Source organism: Rhopalosiphum maidis, chromosome 4 (assembly GCF_003676215.2).
Source record: "Rhopalosiphum maidis isolate BTI-1 chromosome 4, ASM367621v3, whole genome shotgun sequence".
NCBI classification, from domain to species: Eukaryota; Metazoa; Arthropoda; class Insecta; order Hemiptera; family Aphididae; genus Rhopalosiphum; species Rhopalosiphum maidis.
Window position 1 is genome coordinate 43,091,932 of NC_040880.1, and position 12,033 is coordinate 43,103,964.

Genomic DNA, 12,033 nt, shown 5'->3' on the forward strand with positions numbered 1-12,033 from the left:
GTTTTTCACGGCCAACCTAATTTACGTAATTACAAGCTTCTATAATAGTTATTCCATTATACACTTTAGTATAAACTGATCATACGTTCAACGGTTCAATTAAATTCAATATTTTCAATAAAAGAAATATTTCGATTAATTACATTAAAATTGTTTATTATTTTTCGATAAAGAGCAGTACAACATAATCAAATATATTTATGTCTAATTATTTGTATACACAATATAATTTATAATAAATAGTGAAAGTACTGTCACACTGGCATAACATGTATAATAAATATTTGTTTTTACAAAAACAATGACAATAGAAGGAAAACTTAAAGACAATTTTAATTAAAATAATTAAAAAAATGTAACTGATAATTTTTGCGAAAGTCAACATGTAAAAATTAAAATTAAATTAACGAAAACAAATTACCTATTAGATGTTAGAGTGGTCTATTTCTCTGAAATGATGTACATTTCCAAATATTGTCCTTGCGAATCATAGATAGTATTTTAATAAATAAATTAAAATTAAAAAAATATAAAGTATTAAATCTATTCTAAATTATTGTAAATGATGAATTAACCGATAAACTTGATTTTTATATAGTAATATTATATCTTATCATTCATATTTTATAACTATGCGGTCAAAATAGGACAGAGGTATATTCATTTTAAAATCATAATTATCTAAATAATATTTTGTTTGAAGAAATCATTTTATGACTACTGATGATCTTAATTATTTTGTTAGAGAAACTATTGTTCAATAATATTATAGTCTCTATATATTTATATATTTACGTTCGTGTGGATAAATGTAGTTGTACTTGTACATAATATATAATAGAATTAAGTCAATAATAATAAAAATTCGGAGTTACTACTTTCATTTTTTATGACTATTTAATATATGTTTTTAAAAATAAGATCAGGAAATTGATTGATTGATATTGACATAACATTAAAGTACCTATTAAACGTATACATTTATATTATAATTTTATAGTCCGTAAGTTGTATGATTATTTTATGCGTAAACGATTTAAGTCAATTATACAAACGAACACGATAAACTTATTGAGGGATTTTACAAGTGAGGTGAAGGTAAATGAACAATAATTGACTCAATATTATATTATATATTGATATAATTTGATAAAAAATGTGAGTGCGTAATATTATTATTATGAACGATCTATGTCCTGACATTTTCAACCATCCGCAATGGGGACTTAACCATTATACTATTGTTATAGTTATAAAAATTAAATATTTTCATAACCGCTATGTTATACGAGGCATATCCAGAAAGTAAGTGTACTAAGGCTCTCACGACCGCAAGAAATATTTTTTTACTATGTTCGCTACACTGCTGTATAGCTTTACTCCTCTCGTTTATAACAAGACCATCACAAGTTCAGTACGTTGAAAACTGTGGTCACAAGAATTTTTCTCGTGAAACATGTCGATCGAGTTTGCCGCCAAGTGCGAAATCCGCGCAGTCATTCATTACCTCTATGGAACGCTATAAACTGGAGGGTAATAATTTTCTTAAGTCTATTGTTACTGGAGATGAAACTTGGGTTGCACACTATATGCCTGAAACCAAGAGACAGTCCGAACACTAGTGTTCACTCTCAACCAAAAAGTTCAAAACCGATTTCAGTCAAAAAAATCATGGCATCAGTGTTTTGGGACCACAAAGACGTCATATTGATTGAATATTTACCATTTGTTCACTTCCCTGAAAAAGCACACGGGTGGAAAAAAATTGTTTACCGACGAGGAGGTGAGGGGGCAGTCGAGAAGTGGACAAAGGAGGTGGCGGCAGACTCGATCGACATTATTCACAAGAAAAATTCTTGTGACCACAGTTTTCAACGTACTGAACTTGTTATGGTATTGTTATAAAGAAGAGGAGTAAAGCTATACAGAAGTGTAGCAAACATAGTAAAAATATATTCCCTGCGATTGTGAGAACCTCAGTGCACTTACTTTCTGGATATGCCTCGTATAACATATTAAGTGTATAAGTATATCAATTATTAAGTAAATTAACTTGATTTCAAATTTTACAATTTTAATAATAATAATAGTTTGTACATTTAAAAAAGCTTAAAGAGCCATTTTCGTTTAAAGATATAACTAAATTCATTTACATCTATAAATAGACTTAAGTATTAAATAAATATTGAAAAAGGGTTAACTAACAAAATAAATAGTAAACAAAAGGAAAAAACCACACACACGCGCGCGCGCATACCACATACGTGTACGCATACATTAATACAGCATCATTGTCTGGTTAGATCTGATCAGACGTCAAAACCTAAAAAAATTCACTTCATTTTTCATTTTTACACGTTGTAGAGAATTACAAATTTTGAACGAAATATTAAATCACCTTTGTATTATATAATATTCTATCTGAATGTAAAAATTATAATTTATAATCAGTTAGTAAAGTTGTTTAGACGTTGATCCAAACTACATTTTACAGCTTGTTCCTCAAGTATACCAGTATACAAACATATAGTATTATATAACAATGATGTTAAATGTTACGAGATTACGACTATATATAGCACAACGAATATAATGAACACATCGTTTATAATTGAAAATAAAGTAAATAATTGCCTATATAATTTACACAGGATCTACAGACTACAATGGTGCATAATTTTTTTTTCAATAATAAATACTATTATAATAAATCAGTTATGTGGTTAACCTTATCAGTAATCAGGTATACATTACCATAGATATCAACATCGAAAATAAATCTTAATAACACATTTACATATTTAAAAAATTAACTTTAATTTTATTTTTTAACACATTTACATAAACAATACAATAAACTGAACACAAAAATCAAAAGAACACTTTATGAATTCTAACAATAACACAAGAAAGATATTGTTGACTCGGTATGGTAAGAAATCATTTTTAAATCAAAAAAAATAAAACTGAATCTTGTATATACTTACCTACTTAATACTCCTAAAATACAATGTTTACCGATGAAATTATTATTGAATACGCGTGCAATAATTTTCGAACAGATACTAACTTCAACTGCAATGAGGTAAAGCAATGTTCAATCGCAAACAATACTAAAACAAATGATAAACAAAACCGTTCTAATCGAATTCCGGAATTAAAACAAGAATGCAAAAACTCGAGATTTTTAATGACGAGCAGACTTAACTCCAGATACCAACTAAATTTTAAAAACTATATTCAAGAACTTTACAAAGCATTGATAAAAGAGTGCAACTATAACTTATTAGATTTAAATTCGTTAAACACAACATTAGAATTTGAGTCTTTGACGAGTGTCACTAATCGAACGTTGAAAGCTATAAAGGTACTCGAGAATAGATTAAAGGATTAATGTACAATAATAATATTAAAATATATACGACAGACAAATGCAATTTCATTGAAATGCATAGTCCTATTAGTCCTAATATCTTTATATTATTTTCAGGATCAACAAATATTTTCGGTATTAGGATATTTTCCAATTATTTCTAAAGAGCTGAAAAAACGTGGTTGGGTGGAAAAACGAGATCCGTACAGATCACCAATAAATTATTCGCAGTGTTTAAAATCATCACGTAAAAATTTAACAGCATTCACATTTTTAGAACAATTGTATTCTTCATCATACCTACCAATTTACTTATGCACAATTTATACTTTAAGCATGGATAGTTAATTGGATCGAATCGCCTCCGCTGATATCGTCAATTAATGAAAAGGAAGGTGCCATGGAGCGTCTAAAAAGTTTACAATCGTGGAGTTTCCTTAAAAACAAAAGATCTAATTTTATTTTCGTCACTAGAAAACAGTTAATTAATTGGTCCACTCTAAGTAAATTAACATGTGTCAGTCAGATTACAAGACACATCTTTTGTACCAAAGTATCTATCAATATACATACCTATTTACAGCTAGTTATTAAATATTTGGATTAATTATTGACAAATTAAAGTTATCTCGTACTCGTAATTAGTTTTTAATTACTCTAGCTACAATCTCTTGGACGCATGATTGAGAATACCTTCTGGATCGTTAATTTCAGACTAAAATCATAAATAAATAATTTAAAATATAATAAAACACTATACCAACAATTAAAGCACAGATAAATGAATAGAAATATTCAAACTAATTTTCTTAAATATTATTTCAAAAATAAATACATACTATATTTATGACTAGGGCTAGGATTTTAATGACCCAAAAAACCTAAAAAAATAATATTAAAATAACCTAAAAATGACCTTAAAAAATGCCCAAAAGATAAAAAATGATTTTAAAATATTATAAAAATGCATTATAATTATTAATTACTATTATTTATTAATTAATATTTCAGTACACAATTATTTAAATTAAAATATTATAAAAAAATGTTAATTTGGGATATTCTTGATATGAATACTAAAGTTTGAAGTTTGGACTTATCATGCAATGGCCAGCTTGAAATTTTCTGAAATAAACAACAAAAAATACTATAAAATAAAAAATATATACGTTTATTTTTTTATTCTGAAAATTACGTAAATTAATATATTCATTAATTAAAATATTACCTAGATTTCAAAAAAGTATAAAAAATACCCATGAAATTGAAAAAATGACCTAAAAATCCATAAAACTACAAAAAATGCAAAAAAAAGCAAAATAAAAACTATATATTTTGACTTGTATATGACCAAATCACATTTTGTGCTTGAAAAGCTATGTCCTGTAAATCCTAAAAATAATTGCAAAATTCTATACTAATCCTATTTATGACTATTTGGTTATAAATTAAATAATATTTAAATAGCAAATTTAACAAAGTGCAGCTTAGAAGAGGCAGCTGATAGTAATTTTGATAATAAATTATTTAATTCTATTCAAAAATGCTAGTTTTATTTATCTTGATTATTATCTATTTGGCTTTACATACTTGTGTACAAAATGAAAACACCATTAAAAATATATTCTTTCTTGAGTTATATTTTTTACTACCTCTATCTGCAATATACTTGTTATTATTTTCGAATAAATTAATCCTTTCATGTAATTCGTTTAAACTATCGTGTATACAACATTAAAACACTAATCAGTGATCACTTCTATATTGACTAAGTCAATATTTATCTAAATTTTCCATACATAGTAATAATAATTTTCATATGTTCGATATAGCCCATTAGTTGAATTTTTAAAGGGCTTAATTCTAGTGTCTAGTTCAGCGGTTCTCAACCTCTTAATATTCGCGTACCACCTACACGGTTTGAAAATTTTTACGTACCACCTGACCATTTTTTTTATACTTAATAATATATACGTTTATGTTACATGTATAAAATTTTATTTTATTAGGAATTACAAAATGATAGGAATAAAATATTTAATGTACAAAAAGAAATTAAATTAAATATGTAAAATTATTATTATTATTATTATTATTATCATCATCATCATTATTAACCAAATAAATCAAATAATATTTAATGTTAAATGTTAATAATGATTCATTCCAATTTTTTTTATAAAGGGAGATTTTCTTCGCGTACCACTAGTGGTACGCGTACCATAGGTTGAGAAGCGCTGGTCTAGTTGTTAGGTGCTATTATATAAATTATCAAAATAATTTACAGAAGATCCTATATCAATGTTACCTTTGGTTAATAACGTAATTGCAATTAAAAAAAAAATACTGAACTTAACTTAATTAATCGATTGAGGGCATTTATCTACATTAGATATTTAGATGTAATTAAAAATTAAAATAATTATCTACCTAAATACATTGCTGTCTATTTAAAAATGTTACGTTTCCCTAAAACACAAATGATACAAGATAAACTGTTTTAAACGAAAGACCAGTGATGTTCTTTTTAATATTATTTCAATACATAACGACATGACAGATTAATTAGTTGATTAATTAGCCATATGGTTAAATATCTATTTTAAAATATAGAATGGTTTGGCGCAATGTTTGGAATCTTACAAAAATGTTGAGACAAATTTGATGTTTCCGAGATGTCATTATATTCGAAATGAAGCGGATAATGATGCATTTGTGGAAGATTACATTACAACAGCATTAGTAAGCACATTAAAATTTATTGTAAAAGCGATTGAAAATAATAAAAGAATTTTCACTGCAAATGGCAATGTAAGTCTTAATTTAATTGTAAGTATACAAAAATATTGAAATCTTTTCTCTCATGAACTCACTAGATACCATATGAAATTATCAATTTTGTGGAACAATGTATTATACAATTTTTGAATAAACAAATAACTGGTAATACAGAAACAGGTATATGGAAATTTAAGAGTCAAAAAGAAAAATGGAGCGAATTTATGATTCATTACACAAAACTGATCATTGATAGTAACGCACAATTTAATCAAGAGTATACAAATGAATTAGAAGTAAATCAATCTTGTGTAACAATTATTATTAACAATAACTTTTTAATAATTTTAAAAAAAGTATGTAATCGGTCTCTATAAAGTAAGTATCAAGTATTCCTCGTTATTGTAATGGATGTGTTAAATTTGAAGCCAAATAAATTATTAGTACCATTGTATATGTATACAATAAAAGATTCTATGCGGAGACGGTATATCAATCTGTAGTAGTATTAGGTACCTCCTCTGCGTCCTCTGAGCTTTGTTGTAGGTATTCCAAAAGAAGTGAGGTACACTCGTTAACACTAAGGTGCACTGTGTGTAACTCATATTTCAAATTATTTCTTGTATAATAAAATAACTAAATTATCTATTATATTAGGTGAATACATAGTATATTTTAAATAGCAAAATCTTATAACATCTAGTTTTGCCTAGATAAAATTTTTTAAAGCATTTCTCTATGAAACTACTACGTATTATAATTTCATAAAATTATAATTTTTCCAGATTCTAAGCAAATATAAATAGTTTTATTATTTTTATAAAAATGTTGTTCTACCTGCAACATAACTTAATAAAAACTTAATGTTTTAAAACAATACCATAATTATTTTGCAACCTTTATGCACGCATTTGTCGTAAGTTATCCGTTTTTCATCTCAGCAATACTTCATGGGGTTAATTTTCTGGCATTTCAAATGTCATTACTCATTAGTATGATATATTTTTTATGTATTTTAATGATAAAATTTTGATCACATCATACGGCGCTATTGATAGGCTATTTTAGCTACACCACTGTCGTGTGTACATTTTTCCAAGAATGTATTCGGATCCTGTAAACAAAATTTATTTTTTATTAAAACGTACTAAGACTCATAAGGTAGAAACAAATTTAAGTATTTTCTATAAATTATCTTTAAAAATAAAAAAATATACTTTGGATTTATAAAAATAAAATCATTTGATTGTATATTAAAATTAAAAAGTATTTTTTAAAGCTAATTTCTCATCGGCCAGAATTTACGTATTTTACATATTAAAAATTGTTATATAATTATTTAATATTAAAAGTGAAAAAATTTAGAATATATAAATGCATTTTATTCTTGTTAAAAATTTACTACAATTGAATAAAAGAAAAATCCAATTCCTATATAGTTATTAAATTATATGTATTCAAAAATATTTTTAATTTTTAATTTTCTAGAAATACTTAAATTTTTTATCACGCATATTAATAGCTATTTTATATTATTTTTTTGATATGTTGATCTACCGTAGTTATAAAATAACTAGTGAAAATCTGTGCGGTTTACAATAAATATATTTCTGATACTAGTTGTGTGGGTGACTGGCAGTAAACGCAATATCATAGTAATTTATTATTACTACGTACTACGCAGTTTAACAGAGACAAGATGTGCCCGCGAGTAACGGCAAAAGAATTGCCTAACATAACTCCTTAGACTTTAATAAGGAAACGTTTGCAATTTTTTTTATAAGATAATTATAAATTAATTGATAAGTTGATATTAAACGACGTTACAATAATGACAACCGATTAGCACTTCACTACACATACGTATAGTGACATTGTTATATAGCTTTTAATGATAATAAACAGTTAACTTAAAAGCGCACATCTGAAAAAATCAGTAAAAATACACACAGCACCGATTTGACATCAATTTGTCAGTAGAATTGTGATTCCAGATGTTGCAGTAATTATAATATTTATTTCGTGTTATGCTACAGCTAGATGTTTATGCGAAATGTAAATATTTACTGGAAAAAATGAAACCGTATCGTCCCCAACACTATATAGACGGGATGACCAACACATGGATCATAAAACCCACGTCAAACTGTTCTGGTCACGGCATTATGCTGTCTAGAGATTTGCAGACGATACAACAAAAAATAACTGAAACTGATATCATTAGAAATAATTATATTTTACAGAAATATATAGGTAAAATTAATTTGTAATATTCAAAAATAATTAAGATATAAAAACTACCAAAATATTTTTTTTATTTATAGAAAGACCCCTTTTAGTCTATACGTGTAAAATTGATTTGCGACAATGGTTTTTAGTGACCAATATGAGTCCAGTGGTTGTGTGGATGTACAAGTTTGTATAAAATTTTTGTTTTTATTTTTTATCGTAATTTGTAATAATCAAAGTATCGTGAGGACCACACGCACACAACAGTTAACATAGAAAATATTAATAACATTTTTTTTTACAGGGAGGGTTACGTCCGATTTTGTGCTAACAGCTTCTCCATGGAAAACATGCACGAATCCATTCATCTCAGTAATGTCAGATTGCAAATCAAATATCGAAAAATTAGAATTCACAAGTACCAGAAGAATGTATGTGGGATTACAGAGAATTGCAAAACCATCTGAGGTATAACATATAACTGATATTAGTCATGGAAAATAACCGAGCTATATTTATTTTTTCATAATTGCCCTTTGAATTGAAAAGAAAATGTCGAGTTAAAATATTTACTAACCAAACTCGTTCTACAATTTTATTTATTATTGACTGTATATAATAAACACAAAAAAAAAAAATTACAAATAATTTGGTATTATATAAACTGTTTTGTATACTGCACACAATTTTAATCCCTGTTACGCTAAATTAAAATATTAATACAGTAAATTCTAGTTACAACGAATACCGATACAACGAAAAATCCCGTTATAACGAAAGTCATAGAAGTCCCTTGCCGAAAAGCAGGGCTTATAAAGAGCTTATTCGAATTTTCGTTACAACAAAATTTCCGTTATTACAAAAAAAAAATTCAGTCCCCTAGAGTTCGTTGTAACGGGATTTTACTGTATTTGTTATTATTTTATTTTTTTTTTTTTTAATTTAAAATAGTGTAGGTATTTCTGTGTAGCCAAACAGTCTTACGATTTCACACCTATTTCAGAAAGATCGGACAAGATTACGTATGGGATGAATTGATATTTCCGGGAATGAGCGAGAGCATTTACGCTGTGTTACAAGCTGCTACGGACACTTCGTCTTACCGCGATAACACTTTTCAATTGTTTGGAGCTGATTTCTTAATCACGGAAAACTTCATACCGTATTTGATCGAGATCAATTCCACTCCCGGGCTGAATCCATCTACAAGCGTTATCGCTAACTTGGTGCCTATGCTCCTAAGTGACATCGTGAAAGGTGCCTATACATTATTTTTACACAAATCTAACGTAGTATTGTAAATTATTTGAATTAAGCGTATTTTAAATACTGGGTTAATGTGTGTTGTAAGTAGGTATATACGGTACTTTATTCAATACGTTTATTGTTAAATTATAATAGGTTAATAGGTACATAATAGATATATTATTCTAAAAGGATCTCAAAGTTGTATTTTGCATTACACGCAAATACCTATATTATAATATTATAATACACTATTGCATTGTAGTAACGAAATATGTCACTATAGATCTATCTAACTGCAACTGATAATATCATCAGATATCGAGTGTAGCAAAAAAAATAATAATGTGGTTTCATAAAAGAAAAACCCACTAGTAACCGTATTTTCACACTCAGATAAACTGAGAAAAATATAAGTTTAGCAAAGACTTATATATTATGGTAAAATACTAAATTATATAACCAAACTTCGCCGGGAAAAAAATGAATGAATATAAAATACGGAATTGTATCGTCGTAGTTTTAGTGTTTTTGGGAAAATCAATGCCTATGATACCTCGATTTGTTAACTAATTCGACCGAGATAGATAATTTGCCTGTGACGAATTAGATATATCGGTATATTTTAGAACGTGGTTGGTTTAAACTAACCGGTAAATTTTTTTGACATCTCTAAAAACAATTTGAAATAAGACAATTTACGTATGTTTTTTTAAAGACTTGAAAACTATATATATACTATAGAAAAGTTTCTTTTGCCTGTTTATTTCTGGTTACCATTGCTTATAAAATAAATATTTTGTTACGAAAGGTAATTTTAAATAAACAAAAAAAAATATTCGATTTTTGTGAATTAACAACGTTCCGGATGAAAACCACGACAACGTTGGGTATATTTTCTAAATTGCTGATCGATTAAAGATAAATTTAAATTAGATTTACGAAACTACAATAGTTATTGAAGAAGCAAACAATAGAGATCTTTGGAGGGATTTGAGGTAGTCAGATAAAAGGCTTTACCATTCAGACAATAGTCTGAAATTATTAAAAAGCAAAAATGTATATTTATTCTTGATCAGAACTAGAGGGAGCTATTACGTAAGTAATACATTAAATTTATTAATAAGTTACTTTTAAAAATAAAAAGAACTGTTTGAAAACTATAAATTTCAAAATTTCAAAACCACATTAAATTTTCTAAAAAGTGTTTATAATTATGTTAAACACGCCATTTAGCACCCCCTCTCGCTTTAATCAATGCATTTAAAAGTACATGCTGTGATTTTATTTTCTATATTAACTAATATTACCTAAGGTTAACTAAAATGTTTTTTTTTTAATGTTGTAGTGGATAACTGATCTAGTTTATAATAGACTTAATTTTCTATGGTTAAACTGTTTCTTTTGTTCAACTCGGTATAAGTATAATTTATTTTATGACAATTACCACCGTATACCAGGTACCAGATACGTACGTTTACCATTCGCTAGAAATCCTTACATGATTAATGGCCAACACGTTTTATTTGCGTTTGTGTTGTGGTATTATATATCTGATGTAGATAAGTTATTATACTTGTTATGCATGGCCTATAAATTACAACAATGATACATTGTGATTATTTGAGCGGGCTGGCAAGTAAAATATATTAATAAAAGTACTATTAAAGCATAAGTTGTATTTTTAAATTTTTAATCCAACCTCGTTCATTTTGCAAGGAGCAGGATACACGGGTGCATTGTATAATAGATATTACTGTAATAAATTAACATCGTACTTTTATCGCCCAAACGTTCGTATAGTGACGGTGGACTACAAGAAAAATTCGAACGCCGACACGGGGCTGTTTGTAAAGGTCGTTCCGGAAAAATGGAAACCATCAGCCTCGACGGTCGTGGTGGACAGTTGCAATCAATTCGATTCGTCGACGGCCGTCGTACCGTTCACGTTCGACTACCACCGCCGGTGGATGGACAGCGTCAATAAAAAGTTGGTGGCACTACGGTTACGTAATGAAAGTTCCAATGTAAGAAAACTCTAGTAATGTCATCACTGCTGTCGCTGCAATTTGCCGTTGAACATCACTCGTAAGCAGTAGAAATTCCGACGAAACAATCTAGTCCGTTGATTGTTATTTCACTTTTGAAACACGAAACGACGAACAGACAACGGTCGATATGAAAATAGATAAAAAAAAAAAAAAAATTAAAAGGAATAGAAATGTAAATATTTAAAATATTTAGAATACAGGTAGGTATTAATTAACTGCTGTACCTATTTCTGTGTTATGGTTATACATAGTTATTTCGATGTATCAATGTGATATCCTAGATGCACGCCATTGTCAATTTGTTTTCGTATACGTTTAACGCGCGTGATATGTTTAGGAACATATATTATATTTATA

The 12,033-nt window shown here is 27.5% G+C and overlaps 1 protein-coding gene across 1 annotated transcript; it reads left to right on the forward strand.

Annotated features, from left to right (window-relative positions):
- Positions 1–2,886: 2,886 nt before the first annotated feature.
- Positions 2,887–11,725, forward strand: LOC113558862 (tubulin glycylase 3A-like). Its single transcript, XM_026964438.1, is given in 12 exon segments — positions 2,887–2,974; positions 3,006–3,367; positions 3,491–3,620; positions 3,709–3,926; positions 5,987–6,184; positions 6,250–6,447; positions 8,188–8,404; positions 8,476–8,566; positions 8,685–8,785; positions 8,788–8,848; positions 9,384–9,637; positions 11,429–11,725. Coding segments are annotated over 12 exon segments (2,157 nt in total). The 3' UTR covers positions 11,668–11,725.
- Positions 11,726–12,033: the final 308 nt, after the last annotated feature.